General features: G+C 42.0%; 1 protein-coding gene across 4 annotated transcripts in view; it reads right to left on the reverse strand.

Annotated features, from left to right (window-relative positions):
• SORCS1 (sortilin related VPS10 domain containing receptor 1) overlaps positions 1 to 17,405 on the reverse strand; it is a 578,836-nt gene that overhangs the window by 16,433 nt on the left and 544,998 nt on the right. For all 4 annotated transcript variants that reach the window (XM_069568056.2, XM_069568058.1, XM_069568054.1 and 1 more), the window contains exons 23-24: positions 14,530 to 14,661; positions 5,100 to 5,199 (exon numbers count right to left, since the gene is read on the reverse strand). In XM_069568056.2, the coding sequence (XP_069424157.1) occupies positions 5,100 to 5,199; positions 14,530 to 14,661 (232 nt within the window). The remainder of the gene's footprint in view (positions 1 to 5,099; positions 5,200 to 14,529; positions 14,662 to 17,405) is intronic.

Here is a 17,405-nt window from a genome sequence, read left to right on the forward strand (position 1 = left end):
AATAGTTCTGAATATTCATCGGAAGGACTGATGCTGAAGCTGAAGCTCCAATAGTTCGGCCACCTGATGTGAAGAACTGACTCATTTGAAAAGACCTGATGCTGGGAAAGTTTGAAGGTGGAAGGAGAAGGGGACGACAGAGGATGAGATGGTTGGATGGCATTACTGACTCGATGGACATGAGTCTGAGCAAGCTCCGGGAGTTGGTAATGGATAGGGAAGTCTGGCATATTGCAGTCCATGGGGTCGCAAAGAGTCAGACATGACTGAGTGACTGAATTGAACTGAACTATAGTTTATAAATTAACTATATGTCTAATTATTTGTAAAAGCAATATTTACTGAACACATGATATATGCAATTTTCTGTGCTAGATACAATGATAGAGACACTACAAAGACATGGTGAACTGTATCCTCAGGAAATTAAATAGGAGAGATGATGAAGATCAGACAGACAGAGCTTAAAAAAATCCCATGTGAGTTCTGACAAGGGATAGATGATATCCAGGTAAAGGGTTCCAGAAAGACAACATGTAAAGGTTAACATTGAGCTGAGCCTTAAAATATAAAGACACTTAAAAGATGTAGAAAATTAGAGAAAGGGGAGTAATATTCCAATTGGGAATACCACGAGCAAAAGTACACTTCCATCAAAACACCAGTGTTTCCAGTCCAGCCCCCAGCTTGACTGAGTCATACTCCCTCTGTCTGCTAAACGTGGCACCAGCTGCCACGGGGTCCTAAAAGCCAAAGAGAGCCACTCAAGGCATGGCCCTCTCTCAAACTTCTTATAACAGCTCCTCATCCCTTCTTATTCTCACACAATCTGAAATATTTACTTTCTTCAAGAGAGTTTCAGGAACGCCGCTCTCAGGAGCGGTGAGGACCCCAGGAGGGAATCGTACAGAAACTGAGAGGCACGGGAAGAGCTAGAAACAAAACAAGGGCTGCATTCAGAGTTTAGCTCACTTAGATACCAAAGTTAATGCATTCCCAAACAGAACACGTGGGGGAAACAAACGAAATCCAGTCTCTAATGACATCCAGGTACCTGGAAACGCTTACCTTGTGTTCCCATAAAAGCAAACAGGGACCTGAATTTGAAAAACAAAGCAAGGCTAGTAAATTCCTGAAAGGAGACATTTCTTTTTCCTTGGAGATCAACTAAATTATGCATTGCCTCTCCCACCAGCAATATACTCTGGCTCAAATATTTTTAAAAGAAGGCTGTTGAACATCTGCTAAGCAATTAATAGTATGCAGCGGTGTGCTGGAATGGTCCCTGGGAAGGTATTAGCAATCCTGCTTATGAGACATGAAATGTTGCAAGCAGTGGTCCTTCTTCCCTTTTTTGAGATTGTATTTTATTTTTGTTTTCTCCTGCCTGTAAGGGGGATGAAAGGAAAGGGAAGGTAGCTGAGGTGGAAGTTCGGCATCAAATTCTCTTCCTCGTCATGTCTTCTTTCACCCAGGCAAGAAAGGGGATATTTTTCTGCTTTATCTTCCTAGCCATCCCAATATGAATGTGTTAATTTCAATTTAAACAAATGATGGCAACTCTCTCAATCCAACTGATTGCCTACCCAACATGCCAAATTTTCTATGTGTGAAAGGAGAATTCCCTCCACTGTCTTGGTACCATAGTCTACCCTCTGTTCTAACAGTTAAAAAAAAAAAAATCAGGTAGTTAGAGTTAACTTAGGAACAATCTCCAACACGAAACTGATCTCTCCTATATTCAATTTCCTCATCACAGTCATTGAAGAGTGCCAGCCTTAACACAAGCTTGTCTTTTGCATATGAAAGCCTGGCTGAGAGTAACTTTGTACCTCTCTCCCTCGGAACTGCCAGTCCTAACACTATTATGACAACATGGCTAAAATCAATACAGCGAAAATTTCCAAGACTCAATTCCTACATCAGCCCTTGACAGTCTCTTCTTTTATTCTTCAAACTGGAGCTGATTACCCACATATAAGTGTATATTCACTCTGGTCATCCTAGGAAGCACAAAAGGCCAGGTGATCAGGTTTCGAATTACACTGCAGAAAGGTGTATGAGAGATACTATCAGAAGAACCTGGGGCAGCCCTGATGACTGAAAGCCAGATAATTTTCTCACTCTCTCCAAAATGGCCCAGTCTAAGTTTGGGCTTTTGCCTCAAACTACAGTTTCCTTTTGTTCCCTTGGTAACCCTGCAGAATACATATCTATGCTGCAGAGGTCTCTCCTTCCAATCTCAGCATGTTTACCTAAGTTCCCAGTAATACAACTCCCTTTTGCCAGCCCCTCCTCTGACGAATCTGAGTACTGTTCTCCATATCTCCAGCTAAAGGATGAACCATGAATATCAATTGGATAAATTTTCTAGATCTTCCCAACTTTGCATTACTCTTTGCCAACTGGAACTTAGACCAGTGGAATTATTCTTTCCTGGTTATCAGGAATGACCTTTTCTTTCCTCCATGGAACTATGGATCCATAGATACCTTTGCTGTATAAATTTTCCAGGCCAAGTCACTGGTTAAAGCAGTTTCAGATCATTAGCCACTTTTTGGATTTCTATCTTTTTTAAAAATTCTAGATCCCAGATGTCATCACAGAAAGGCATCCTTAACTAATATATAAAGTAAGATTCAAATTTAGGAAACTAATCAAACCATCTTTGGAGTGTGATATGACAACTGTCAGTGGCATGGCCACTGGGCTGATAACAAGGGATGTTTCTGGACTTTGTTTTCCAGTTTAACCAACTATGTGTAACTGCCATGTGCCACCACTGCTCACCAAAGATCAAAGGTCAACCTTCTTGGCAGGAAACAGCCAAGAAGATCATCAAACACTCTGCGGGAAGTTTGTTCAGGCCTTAGGCTTACAGCCTGCCCTCACAGGTGCTCCGTTGTTGGTTTCTACTCTCTGTGCACATGCTCAGTCATGCCCAACTCTTTGCGAGCCCATGGACTGTAGCCTGCCAGACTCTCCTCTGTGCATGGGGATTCTCCAGGCAAGAATACTGGAGTGGGTTGCCATTTCCTACTCCAGGGGATCTTTCCGACCTAGGGATCAAACCTGTGTCTCTTGCACTGCAGGCAGATTCTTTACCATTGGGCCACTGGGGAAGTCCCTTTCTACTCTCTTATATTTTCTTATTTTCTTCAGGACCTTTTCACCATCAGTATGATTTGTAAAGTGTCATTTTCAATATGTTACCTGCTCAGCCTTCTACACTGATGGAACCTTCATGAAGTCAGAGGCTCTATCTCATGTTGAGAACACTTCTTGGCTCAGAGTAGCCAGCAACTCAATCAATAAATGTCTGTTGATGGATGCAACTGACTGCATTCATTTGCTGCAGAATAGCAAGCTGGCTCTACTCAATCCTTGCTCCTAAGAGTCACCTTTCTCAAGTGACACTCTGAATCAGGCACATCTCCGCTCCTAGGTCTCCACGGCTTCCCAGAGTCCACCACAGGAAGAAGAAGTAGCTCAGCCTGGCATGTTTCCACCTTCCACCTCCATGCCCCATGCTTAGTACAGTGACTTCTATATGTTTGTTTTTTAAGTCAGTGTTTTTTTCTTTTTAAAGAAAAACATTTTATGAAATCCTAATAAAGTAACAAGATGGAATCTAAGTAGAAAAGAGGCCAATGGCCAACCTTCTTGGGCTTCTTCTAGACCTAAGCACACCTCCAGGAACCTCCAGGAAACCAGAGAATGGAATTGGAAAATCCTGCTCCTTGTCCCCACTTATTCAGCATACCCAAAGCCCTCAGGGCTTTCGTGTTCCCTCCCTGATTATTCCAAGATTATGCTTGGAATAATCTCTTCAGTTCAATCCTATCCATCTTTCAAGGTCCTACCCAAAGACCACCTCCTCCATGAAGCTTTCCTGTGTCATTTTGAATGGCTGTGATTTACCACTGCTTTAAATTTATCATAAAACTTTGATTGTTAATAATAAAAAAGGATAAAAGGAAAAATAACACCTGACTCTGCACCAGGCATTACCCTATGTGTATAACCTAACTTGACCCTCACACAATTCCATTATTACAGATGCTATAGAGAAGTCTCCTCTCAGAGTCTATATACTAAGCAAGTGATGGAGCGAGACTGAAACCAATGGTCTGGCTGCAAAACTGCAAAGTCCAAGCACCCAGAAATGTGCTTAAGCAGAAGTGAAGTTGCTCAGTCGTGTCAGACCCTACCAGGCTCCTCCATCCATGGGATTTCCCAGGGGGTTGTCAGAAATGTGCTACTGCCTCTCTATAAAGGCGTTTATGCATTTCACTTGTTCAGAGAACCCCCTACTGCCCACTTCCCCCACCCCAAAGTATCACCACCACTGCCACCACCAAACTCTGAAACACCACAACTAGATCATACTTTCTGAAGGCAAAAGCCATTGCCTACTGGCCTTTCTGCAATACCGGTATAGCACTCTGCAAAAATAAGGACCCAATACATGGTGTTAATTTATTATTAATAGAGCACAATAATATCTATTTCTATATACTTGGAACTACCTCAATTACTATTGAGACTTCTATATGGCCTTAGAAAGAATATTTTCCCCATCATCTTTTACAAGTGAAGAGACAGAAGTTCAATGACATTCATTCATTTGTAAGATACGGACCAACCTGGGGTTCAGCTCCTGGCTATGGCCCTGGACAGCTCCTAAGTCTCAGCTATTTCTATTGTGCCTCTTTATCCCAAACTGAAAGAAAGTTCTTCATAGCATGAATGATTTAAAAATAAAGTCTTACAGAAAGACCAGAAAAAAAAATTACTTGTAAAGTTTTAAGTTAACTTTATTTTCAAGAGTTCTGTAAGATGAAATATGCTATTATTTGAGGGAATTTTAAGTGATTCAGTGATGGTTTTTGCCATGAACCAGGCAGGAAAATCACCCTTTTCTCTCACCTTGCTGGTCCCCATTAAAGAAAAAAAAAAAAGACAAGCAAGAGAACCTCCAAAGAACGAAGCCCTATTTCTGATCAGCAGTGGCACCAGTTAGTCTTGTTTTGCTGAAACAAATTGGGATCCCCTTCTGCCAGAGGCACTAGCCAGAACCCAGGGATGGGAACACTGACCTGCTGTTAAGTGGGCTGCGTGGACAAGGACTTGGACCCCCGGCTTCAGCTCAAAGTGCACGGAGTTTTGGTTGAGCTTGTGAATCAGCAGTTCTGATATCTGAAAGGAAAAGAGAGTGAGTGCCACTAAAGTTGTCACACTAACTACATACAAATGTGCTGAGCAATATTTACCATGCTGATCAAGGCATCCTGATATTGTACCTGGCAGTGATATAAGTGAGCTGTATATGATTTTAAGTTTTTAGTCCAGAATATGTGGATAGAATTATCGTCTAAGCATGACATGACTTTATATTCGAATTGCTACAAAATAGGACAATTAGGAAATCAGATCATTTCTACTGTTAAAAAATTACCATGGTATTAGTTTTAAAAAATCACCCTGGGTTTCTTTGAGAGCGCATTTGTTATACACAAGGCCTTAAAAGAAGCAAATATGTAGAATTTACAAATTCTGATGAGATTCAGACCCATTTATTTTACTTTTTGATAGTAAACTCCATCTTATTACCTATTTTGCTTCCCTCCTCTTACCCAACCTTCCAAGAACAGGCAGTTCATGGGTATTTGTTGATGATAAACATTGCTCTACTAAAATAATAACTTCTGATGTTGTAGTTCAGCTGCTAAGTCGTGTCCAACTCTTTGAGAGCCCTCATGAACTGTAGCAGGCCAGGATACCCTGTATGTATTTATTTCAAATGTATAATAAATTATACATTTGAAACAAAGCATAACCACAACTTAACATGTTGGCTAACTCTTGTTTCATACTATGAACCCAAAACCACTCCTCAGGCTGATGCATCTGTGCTGGGCAGACCCACAGAATTCTGGGTCATGAAATATTTAACTCCAACAAATGACAAAGGACCTTGTTTTAGCAGTAACAGTATAAGGCCAGATTTTCTAGACAAGGTAAAACTATTAATGTGTTTAAAGTTAAAAAAAAAAAAAAAACAACCAGATCAGTATGCTCTTTCACTCATCCTTTTGAGTAATTTGTGAAAAGCTATCAGAGAAAACGATACTCCTATTATCTGGTCTCTTTGCCTCATTTTTAATGTTCTAAGACCCAGTGTAATGTTCTATTTCATATGCTATTTAAGTCTAGTTAGATGCTTTCTGAATATCATTCTGCTAGTTAAGTTCTTAAATTATTTTTCTTTTTATATTTATGGACTTTCACTCAGTCCACTGAGTTGCCAAAATGACACCTTTGATCCTTTTATCAATTAAGCAGGGCCTGACAGCTTTGTTTTCAAGCACAGGGTCTCTCGCAGAGGTCCCTGTTCAGTGACGGAACTGAACTGCCCTGCACATGAATTTCTCTGCTTAATAGCAAGAACTTGGGATGACTGTCAGTGACCTGTGACCCATGTCACGCACCTGGGATCCAGTTCAAGCTCAGCCTCTCAAATATTTCCATTTAGCAGACTGTGCAGGAAAACAAGGTTGTGATAAAATTATGTTGAAACAGCTTTATTCTTTCTGTATAAGCTACTCTTTTTCCTGGGTAATGAGAAACTTCCAGAATGCTCAAGGTTTATGGGAAGAGTAGATTTCTAACACAGATTGTGTAGAATGTTTTCCTCTGTGTTCTGTAAAGTGTTATAGTGTGCAAGTTCCTATTCTATCTTATTCTTATCATTCAATCAGTAAGACCTTTCTAAGAATTTGATGGTGAATTTCACTAGAGGTTAAACAGAAAGGTTTGGCTCTTAAATAAACATATACACAGAGAAATGTGTATATATATATGTGTGAAATATATAATCATGTATAAAATTAATATGCTTATGTACATACACATGCTTATGTATATACACATACATATGTGCACATACATATGTAATTGTATTTGCAGAAAAAATATCTTAACTTGAATAAGAAAACATCGGAAGCAATTAAGAAATTGTCCTGTTTTTCAGAGTCCATCCCATGAACAAAACGGGACTGTGTATATGCATGAGAAAGACATCTCTCTTCCAACTTGCTGAAGTGATATGTATTTCTTCTCCCTGATAACGTTTCTTCCTCAAGAAAGAGATGTAGATAATAAACCAGAAAAGTGTTCATCTGAACAATATACTTCTAATTTATAATCTCCAGGAGAGTCCCTTGAAGAAAATAATTAACTTCCCAAATTTGTTCTGGTTTATAACAGTGCTTCATCGGCTTTATCTGTATCATTTACAAAATTAAACAGGCTATGCAAAAATGGAAACAGCGAAAGTATATTTCATGGATTTCATTTTGCGTCAAACAACACACAAAAAAGATAACATACTTTGTGGTATGTGAAAGAACTTATGCACAGAAATAGAACTAAATAAAATTTACACTGCATACAAGAATGAGCTCAATTAGAACCATGCATTTATCTATGCGAGTAAATGGATACGAAACTGTTGACAGATTTTGACAATATTTTAAATGTTTCCCATGCCACCTGCAGAAGTGTTTATCCTGTATTGTCTTCATTATTTGTGAATTATTACATATATTTTCATATATATAATATATAGTATCTATGCATTGAACACTTTCTATTGGCAAAGTTACACGTTTCGCAGTATTTTTTTTCCTAGCACAACATAGCTCCATTGAAAGCAACATGAAGCCTCAAGGACACTCCTAAGTTTATCCTGTTAATATTTGAAGAATTGAGACTAGAATTTCATTCTGTTTGACTCCTAATCTCAGGGCATTTCCATAAAAAACATTTTCCTCGAGCCAGCTGACAAAGACACAAAAAGTATATAGGGGGAGGTCCAGCTGAGCACATTTAGGAGATAAAAAATTGTAGCATATCATTAACTATGCTTCTATTTCTCATCTAACTGTGAAACACATGATTTATAACACCAGGCCCGTGTCATCTGACCAATTGGAGCTACAGGCAATTCCTAACCGTAGCCTCAGGACTGCTACATTCTATTCAACAGTTAATATTATTTATAATGTTTGTGAGAGCCTTTGGCCATGAAAGGAATAGAATAAACTGCGACTATAGAACAGTGTGGTGACAGCCTAAATGAAAGAACACAAGCTTGCATGATAAAGACTCGCGTGAAATAGTGTGTAATTGCCGGGAGCTCGGTCCTCCTGAAACAAGCTGAATCTGTTCATTTTTCTTTCTCTGTCCAGTGCAAATGTGTCTTCCTAGCAAATTTCATTTACCTTTGTAGTGTCACCCCTCTTCTGCTGCTCTCCATTTCCTACTCTCCTACAGCTAAATAATCATGAGCAAAGGAAAATCTATTATTCTTGGTGTCTGCCTATTTGATGGAATATGCCTATGATTCAAGTGCAACCCACACGTCATTTAAACTACCACTTAAATAGACAGTGGCAACTCAATACAAATACTTGGAAAGACGCTTTCAAAAGGGTGCTGTGGAAGGGACCAGGTACATGGAAAACATCAATTCTCCTTCTCAGCTTCTACACAAGCATGAAATTGGAGTGTGGTAATCAGAACAGGGGTCAGGCTGAGGTAACGATGTTACAGTTTTGAGGACTTGAAACAAAGGAAGTGTGCTTTCTGCTTAGCGCTCCATATCCACTGCAGGAAGATGTGATGCTGTGCTCATTATAGTCACACAGGGACATCGGCTGGTAGATCAGCCCCCTCAACTGTACACACCACCAGAGGAGGGGAAAAAAGAGTTCTCTGGGTTCTAGAGACAAAATTTGAATACTTCAGCTTGGAAGTGATGCATCGCTTCTGCTCCCACTTCATCGGCCAGAATTAATCACACGGCTCTGCTCACAGAAGAGACTCATGGGTATAACCCTACTGGTACCCAGAAGTGGTGAGCTGGAGATGGTTGGTCGATAGAATAGATCGCTACCACAGAAAGAACACATTCAACATCCAAACAATGCTTAATAAAACCAACAGAGGAAAATCGACTCTCAGATCATGAGAATGGAAGTGTCAAATGCTGAAACAGGAAGAAAGAGAAGCTTAAGGACAGCAGAGCAGTGGTAATTTATGAAACATGACACCCAAAGAAATGGTACAGAGTGAAAGTATTAATACACACTCAGATGGGCTTTAGCAGATTTACAAATGGCAAACCTATAGTGGGCCACACAACTAATGCTTATCTGAAGTTGAGAGGAGGGATGGAAACCCTACTGAACGTAAGGAACATTTTGGTGCCAGGTTTAGAAGAAGACTTGCCTGGGATTACCTTGGAATGGACACAGTCACGCCTGATCCTATTAAGTTATTAAGGCCTCTTTAAAGAGTAATTGAAAGATATTGCTTTTGGAATTAACAGAGAAAGATCTTTCCCAATTATCATGATTTCTGGGTTAATACAGGGAAGAAGCGATGGAGCCAAATGGGACTTCTACTTATCAGTTCTGTTCTTTGTTAGCACCAAAGCATCAGCTTGACTACAGTGTCTAAGAAGTTCTTCCTGGATGACATAATGAAGAAATAATGTGGCCCAGTTCACTTCCTTGCCCTAAATTCCCCATCACCAGCTCCAAACTTCTCTCCTCCTTTCGCTGTATTCTTTCAGCACAGCTCTTATCTATTCTTTCGATGATAACTTCCTGTTTTTGTGACCTTCCTGGTGAACTTCAAAATATTTCTACAACCTCTCTCTTTGAAAAATCTGGACAGGGCAGACTGAGTATATTGAAAATGGTCTAGGATTATTTATTACATTTCACAATGAATCTTTAATTTCTAAAATTATTGCCAATAACCTGTTCCATTTTAAGAGGCTCTTTTTCTTTCCCTGGATTTTGGTTTCTGCACCTGTCAAATGTATATGACAACACAAACAACTAAGAGGAAATTCGTTGTTGGTGGTTGACATTTCATCCATAGTCATTCTGTTCCTTTTAAATGCGTCCATACCCTTTAAGGATTCAGCAAGACAACATGCAGGCTCTCTATCTCCCCAGCACAGCATCACAAACACAGCATGATGGTCCTTTCTCCTTCCAGGAAAGCCAGATACAAATCTGCTCACCTCTGAGGACTCAGAGAGAAGCTAGCAAGTGGTGCAGGGGGTGGAGTATGCTCCACACCTGAGCAGCTGACCCCAGGTAGCAAGAGGGTCTATCCCTGATGAGGCCAGCTAAGGGCAAGTGAGTCTTTTCTCACTCTCTGGAGATGTGAAGTCAAGAGTGGTGGAACCCTCCCAGACAGAGGTCACTTGATTAACCCAGCCCACAGTTATCCAGATAACAAGGTCAAGTGCTTCTCACTGTGAGGAGTTTTCAATTTATTTCACAGACAAGATAACTCGATCTAAGCCAGCATCTGTCCTCCCTGGGCAATGCTGTTAGAGGAAGTAAGGGAGGAGAGCCAAGAGCCCTTTGTGGGGGACCTCCCTGCCCAGTCATCAGGGTCCACCTGGCCAGGTCCCACTTTTTCCCCTGCTGAGAGTCTGTGCAGTAACTTGACAAGAAAGGGGCCAGAGTATTGAGAGAGAGAGAATAAAGCCAGCTCTTCCCAAGTTCCATCTAATTCAGAGTGCAGCCTTTAAAGGAGTGGGGTCCTGGTTGTCCTTTTCACTTTGCACTCAGTTGCAATTTCTATGTAATTTATGACAAAGGAAGTCAGTTGCTTTTGCCTGCCTCCAGTTCCTTCTCTCTCCCCACCCATATTTTTCTTTAAGGACCCGTGTCCTTCTTTATTCTCAGCCCATTTGATTTAGGAGGGGCTCCCTTAACTCCTGATCTGGGGGAGGGTATGACATATTGAGTTATCACTGACAGAGCCCTAGCCTTCTGACTACCAGGCTAGTTGAGACATCTCCACTTTACCGAGGTCGAGCCTGTGAGAATTATCACCCTAGGCTTTCGGGGTGCACTCAGGAAGAGGAACTGTCTTTTGAATGGAATTGATAAGATGACTAAATGAAAGGCTGGGTGGGGCTTCCCGGGGCCGCTCTCGTCTCCCTGTGTGCCGGCTTCATTCTCAGGCAGACTTCTCGTGTGGTCACAACAGAAAGAGATAGAGAAAGAGGGACAGACAAAGACAGGGGAGTAAGCTGATGATGCGTCCTCTCTGAGTTATCCATGCCTGAGCTGGACTTCCCAACTAAATAAGCTCATAACTGCAAATTTCCAGTGAAATTTGTTTGAACAGAATATATGTTCATTTCATCAGAGAAAAAAAAAATCCCTACAAAACTCAAAGCAAAGCATCTGTTGCTCATTTCCTGGGGCAGCAGCCTTGATACCTGGGGGCCTTGCAGAAGTCAAGTGGTACCCAAATCCACATGGGCAGCATGATGGAACAAAGGGACCACTAGACTTGAGGGTCAGTTGCAGGAACAGAACTAGAATCTCCTCCTTAAAGAGTTGCATCTCCTCAGGCAATTCACAGCTCCCTGTTGGGGTCTGAACTCATCAATTTCAAAGTGACTGAGTCAGAAAGAAGAATTAAAGGACCTCTCTTAGGATCATAACTATAGGATTCCTGTGGGCAGCACCTGTATTGCTATTCTTGACACAGTTTACATGCTGATTTCATTACTGTACTTATTAATTGGGTAGTAACAGTTTCCATAAGACACTGATTTCTCATATGCTGGGCTTGGTCACTGAAATTAGTTTCATTCCTGCATAAGGCTGCTACACTGGCAATTCCCTTAGCTAAAGTTACAGTCTCCCTTGGTACTCTGCTGCTTTCCCTCAGTGCCATCCATCTGCCTGATAACTTAGATGAGTCATCTTCCCTCTAGTTTACTCACTGACGTGTTCTTTCTGTTCCCTGCTATCTTTGTTCTTTCCTGTAATTCCATTCATTAATCTTTTTCTCCTTATTGTCACCATCTTCTTTCTGCCAATGCATGCCCTGGACTATACTAGTCTTTAATATGCCTATATATATTTTTTGCATTTCTCATATACTCTCCTACCACAAAATGTCCATAAATGTAACCGTGATCTATTTCCCATTTACTGAGTAACCTCCATAGTCAAGGGCTTTGCTGCCTCATTTCTTTAATGATCTGTCAGACACCCCATGAGACAGGTATTATTGATTATGTGATTTTGACTGGATTATTGATCTTTTCTGAATTTTCCTCATCTATAAGATACAAGCAATGGATATAAGAGCTGAAACTAGAAACCTGGTCTATATTTCTCCAAACCTGTGGTCTTTCTAAAACATATCTGAACTTGCTACATGGGCACTGAATGTTAAGTTTCACAGCTTTCGAGCAAGCCAAGCCAGCTGCCTTTGGGTCTCTGATTAATGGCTCATCAGTACATGAGACTTGGCTGCCTCAGGGACACTCACTCAGGTCTCTGAGAATGTCTCTGGAGAAGACACTCTGACAAGATAAAGAGAAAGAAGAACTCTAGGGAAAACAGACAGTTAGAGCAAGATATACCCTCACACAAGTAAACCAACTTTCAGAGAACACCTGCCTCTTCTTCCTACATTTTCTCTCAAATAAACATCTAGAAACTATATTTTAGAGAGAGAATGAAAAGTATTGGAAATTGAGATATGCAGATGATGTGGTACCTGGGAACTTAGCTGGCTCTAAACCTGGACTCCTCCATATTGAGAAGATGATATTCTGGATTTCATAGGCAAGCCACCAGATTTTCAGAGGAGGCACAAATATACATGTTTCAACCTAAATGCCCTGGATAGGGATCTACACCCCTCTTAGTCTCATCAGCAGTGTGGTGATAAGAAACACGTCATTTTTCCTCCCACTGAACTGCAGGTGCAGAGAATAATTTACAGAATACAACCGGAAGCTGAAAGTGAGGGCTGAGCAAAGTCAGACGCAAAGTTGATGGGTTCCCTGCTGTCTGATGTTCAAGTGCAATTCACTAGGAGATGGGGTTCACTGGGGCTTTCCTTGACAGCTCTGTTATTTACACATGAAAAAATATATAGATGTGAGTCTTCTGCCAACTGAGAAAGCAACTGTTGAAAGATGGGTGTGTCCTAGGAGGTGGGCCAGGTTGTAATTTGGGGTTGTTGCTAACAAGGCTGTGATAGAGGTTTCTCAAGTCATCTTGGAGACTAGAGATCAAGGGACTAGATTATGGGTTAATTCTAAGTCAACTGAAAAGATCCAAGTACTAAAAGGAGAAAAAGTTAATATTTACTTAGTATCTGACAGGAATCCTGTTTTTAATATATCTGTCAGAGAGCGTTGAGAAACCAAAGTCATATAGTTTCCAACAGGGTGACCAGGCCAAGACTGATCATTTTAACTGAGTGAAGAATAAGAACAACAATAATGACATCATCATAGTAATAATCCTCACTATGCGAGTGTGTTAAGTTGGTTTAGTCGTGTCTGACTCTCGGTGACCATATGGATCATAGCCCACCAAAGCTTCTCTGTCCGTGGGATCCTGTATCCAAGAATACTGGAGTGGGTTGCCCTCCTCTGAGGGATCTTCCCAACCCAGGGATCGAATCTGTGTCTCTTACACCTACCTGCATTGGCAGGCAGGTTCGTTACCACTAGCAGCACCTGGGAAGCCCAATCCTCACTACAGAGATGGATAATATGAAGTTAAAAGGAAGAACAGGAGAAAAAAGACCTAAGGGAGTAGAAGAGAGAGAACCTCTCTCTCACACACCCATACACACACACACACACACACACACACACACACACACACATAGACACTCTAATACTCCAGAGGTGCTAGAGATGAGGAAAGCAAATCCCATATAGCCAGGGCAGGTACTTGGAGTCAACATTACTCATTCATTATCAACTCAAATCATCATAGACTGGTGGCGATAAAGAAGACTCATGATTTGTATAAAAGCTGTGCCTTTTTATAAAGATATGCCATTTGATTCTCAGGGATTCTGTCATGGCTCAGAGGGTAAAGAGTCTGCCTGCAACGTGGGAGACCTGAGTTCAATCCCTGGGTCAGGAAGATCCAGGCACCTAAGTTTGATCCCTGGAGGAGAAAGTGGCAACCCACTCTAGTATTCTTGCCTGGAAAATTGCACAGACAGAGGAGCCTGACAGGCTACAGCCCATAGGGTTGCAAAGAGCCAGACACAACTGAGTGACTTCACTTTCACTTTGATTCTCAGGCTGCAGGTATGTGAAGCAACATAAATCGATTCGACTTCTACACATGGTTCAGCCTCTTGTGTTTTTCCTGCCACCTAATACCTGGGACAGTTTGCCACGTCAGTACACGGATTTATCTTGTCTACTGTAAACACTGTAGATGGATAGACCCTGAGTGGTTTAGCCACTGCTGACAATACACACTCTTGCCCATGTTCTCTGGTGATGCTGTAGTTAAAGCCCAAGATTAACTTTCTTTAGGGAGGATGGGAAAGTGGAAGGGTCCGCAAGTGGGAACCCCCAGAGCTGCTGTCCTGGTCAGGCACTAGTGGGGTCGTGGCTCGGAGAGGGAGAAGCTGGCATGCTACCTAGGGACTCACCTGCTCCAGGTCCTCGGTTGGCCTTTTGTTTTCTCCTGTGGGGTCCTGATGGGGTAAGACAAAGAGCTCGGCAGCGGTGGGCAGGCCAGGCAGCACTGCCACCAAGATGTGCTGGCCCGGAACCCCGGTGGCCTGAGGGAGAGACACAGAGGCACACGTGAGTCCTGGGGGAAAGAAAGCTGATGAGAGCGAACCACGTGTTCGGGGGGAGTTGGAGGGTGGTGTAGTAAGAAGGCACACAGGTGTGGAGATGGGGTGTGAAGGCAGAGTCCTGGGTGCACTTGTGGGGGAGGGATGCAAGGGCCAGAAATGGGTTCAAGCCAGACTCTGCAGTCTGGTCCCCTGCTCTATCCCCATGAGACCTTAAATACTTTGCATCCTCTCAAATTAAAGAGTGGCATAATGGTAGAACCTTCCTTGTAAAAGTAAGTGGACCCTGTCAGTGAGAAGGCCGTCACTGAGCCTTATCTTCTGACCCTGGAGATATAACATTTTCTAACCTAGCTCCCTCCTTCCTCAAAGCACCAGCATTCTCTCCAAATCCACCAGGCATACCTCTATCACCTAACCTAACAGCACGCCCCAGACCACAGCCTCCAGGTATCTGTTGAGTTCTCCAAAGCATCAGACCCCAGTGATCAGCTAAGGAAGCTCTCTTAGCCCCTCCCCCTGCTACCCTTCAATCTTCTATTAAAATCACGCACATCACTCAAAAACTTCCTCTTTACTGAGACTACTTTTTAGATGGTTCTAGAATTCAGTTGGCTACAATTTCGGCATTTCTCTGGAGCATTCAGTCAGAATGTCATTTGTTTGTTGTACAAGAACTTCTCACATTTACTCCAAAATCTTCATTCTGCATGTGGATGAATGGAGGCACTCTTCTCCCAGATACCTCAGTGGGAAGCCTTGTCTCACCTATGACATGGCACTTTCCTTTTAACATCCTATCTAAGCAGCCTGTGAGATATTGACAAGTGATCCTATTGGTTCCTTTCTATTTAAAATCCCCCCACCCCTGCCTTGTTAATATCTCAATTCAGCCTCTATGTTCACTCCCCTCAAGCTTTACAACAGCCTCCCCATCTCCAGGAGACAGACTACTATCAATACTTAACAATTTATCCCCCTATAGTCCAACTCAGATAGTGCGTCCCCATCCAAATTCATGCACAAATTACCATTGCCAAGTGGATTAGATTTACATTCAAAGTCTTCAGCAATATGGTCCCACCTTTCCTTCCTACACTAATTATCCACAGCTCACACAGTCATCTTATGCTTAACTGAATAGACTCATCTACAATTTCGCAACATCCAGTCTTTTCTTGCAAATGTTTCTGTGTATCTCTGCCGAATATCTTTTCTATACATTTGCTGCTAGAACATCATGAAGTTCTAGAACAACATAAAGTCCACTCATTTCAGTATATTTTTTCACGATTTCCAGTTAGGTGATTGTTGGGTTCCGAAATCTACCTTTATATCTTTCTTCAAGTAGTAAGAAATTCCATTTACTGGATCTTTTCCATGTGTCTGGCATTGTCCTAAGAACTTCTTAATATAATGTAATGCAATCTCCCACAAGCACTCTTTAAAGCATGTATTACTATACCTCTCTGTGCAGGTGAAGACTCGGGTTGCGAGTCCCCAGGAAGCTGACTCTGAGCTTAGCATGTAGGGTGTTTATTAGGGGACATTCTTAGAATCAACAGCTATACAACTGAAGGCAAGGAAGCAAGAATGGGTAGAGGGAGAAGCTGAGCTATGATAAAGGTCAACAACAGCCTCAGACAACCTTGCAGGGAATGAGAATGGCCCTTCAGATTTGCCTGAGGTTGAGCTGAGGGCATCACTGGACATGAGCCACTCAGAAAAGGACACAATGTGGGGGGAAGGCAGCTGAAACCTCTGCCCACAGCTCTCCCAGTAGCTAAGGCAACTGTATCTCCCATAAGGGGAATCTGGACGGTACATCCCTATTTCTGCTACGGGACAGACAGTAGACGAAGGAAAGCTCAACAGTGGCTCGATGCCATCTAAGTAACCAGTGGTGACACTCAGTTTGGAACCTTGGTCTGGCCATGACGCCTCTGTCCTTTACCAGGGCTCTCCTGCCTTCTTCCTCCTGACACACAAAGTAGCTCCTGTCCCAGCTGGTATCGTGCTGTTTTACAGCCCTCCAGGATGCTAAACTCAAATATTATGTCTAAACTCATCCTTATCATTGACAATGTTTACTGAAGGACTTTCAATTAGAGATCCCATTGCAAAATATCAATAGAAAAACCCCAGTTGATGCGGAAAAAGGCAACTGATTTACATATTGAATTCCATTACAGAATGAATAGGAAGAAAACTACAATTAAGTTGACATCCAGTTGAGCTTCTTATAGAGCTTATTAGGGGACACCTGGCAATAGGGTGTGTTCTTTAGGACTTAAGGAAGTGGCTGAGAATATTTACTCTCTCAAAGCCAAGGTGGGGAGCTAGGAACCAGGGCTGGTTCAGCTGCCTCTTAGGATTGGGTAACCACGGAGTCTTCAAAACTCCCTCCACTCCATCACCTCTTATTCTGAGGGATGTGAAGCCAACCTCTTTGTTCTGAATTTAGCTGATTATGCTCTGCAGCGGCCTAGAAATATTAATGAGCAGTCAAATATAACTTAGTGGACAGCTGGTGGAAGGGTGGCAGCCCAGAGCATCTGATCCCCTTAAAATTAATGTGAAGAGAAAACAGCCTGGAAAACATCACTGCTGAACTAATGCTTGGTTGATAAGTCACCTGGGGGTGTTGGACAGCTGCCTAGGAGATCTACAGGGACACAGATCTCTGAAGGAGGTGGGTTGTGAGTTCACTGAAGGCTATAAGTCAT

The sequence above is a fragment of the Ovis canadensis genome, chromosome 22 (assembly GCF_042477335.2).
Source record: "Ovis canadensis isolate MfBH-ARS-UI-01 breed Bighorn chromosome 22, ARS-UI_OviCan_v2, whole genome shotgun sequence".
Lineage (NCBI taxonomy): Eukaryota > Metazoa > Chordata > Mammalia > Artiodactyla > Bovidae > Ovis > Ovis canadensis.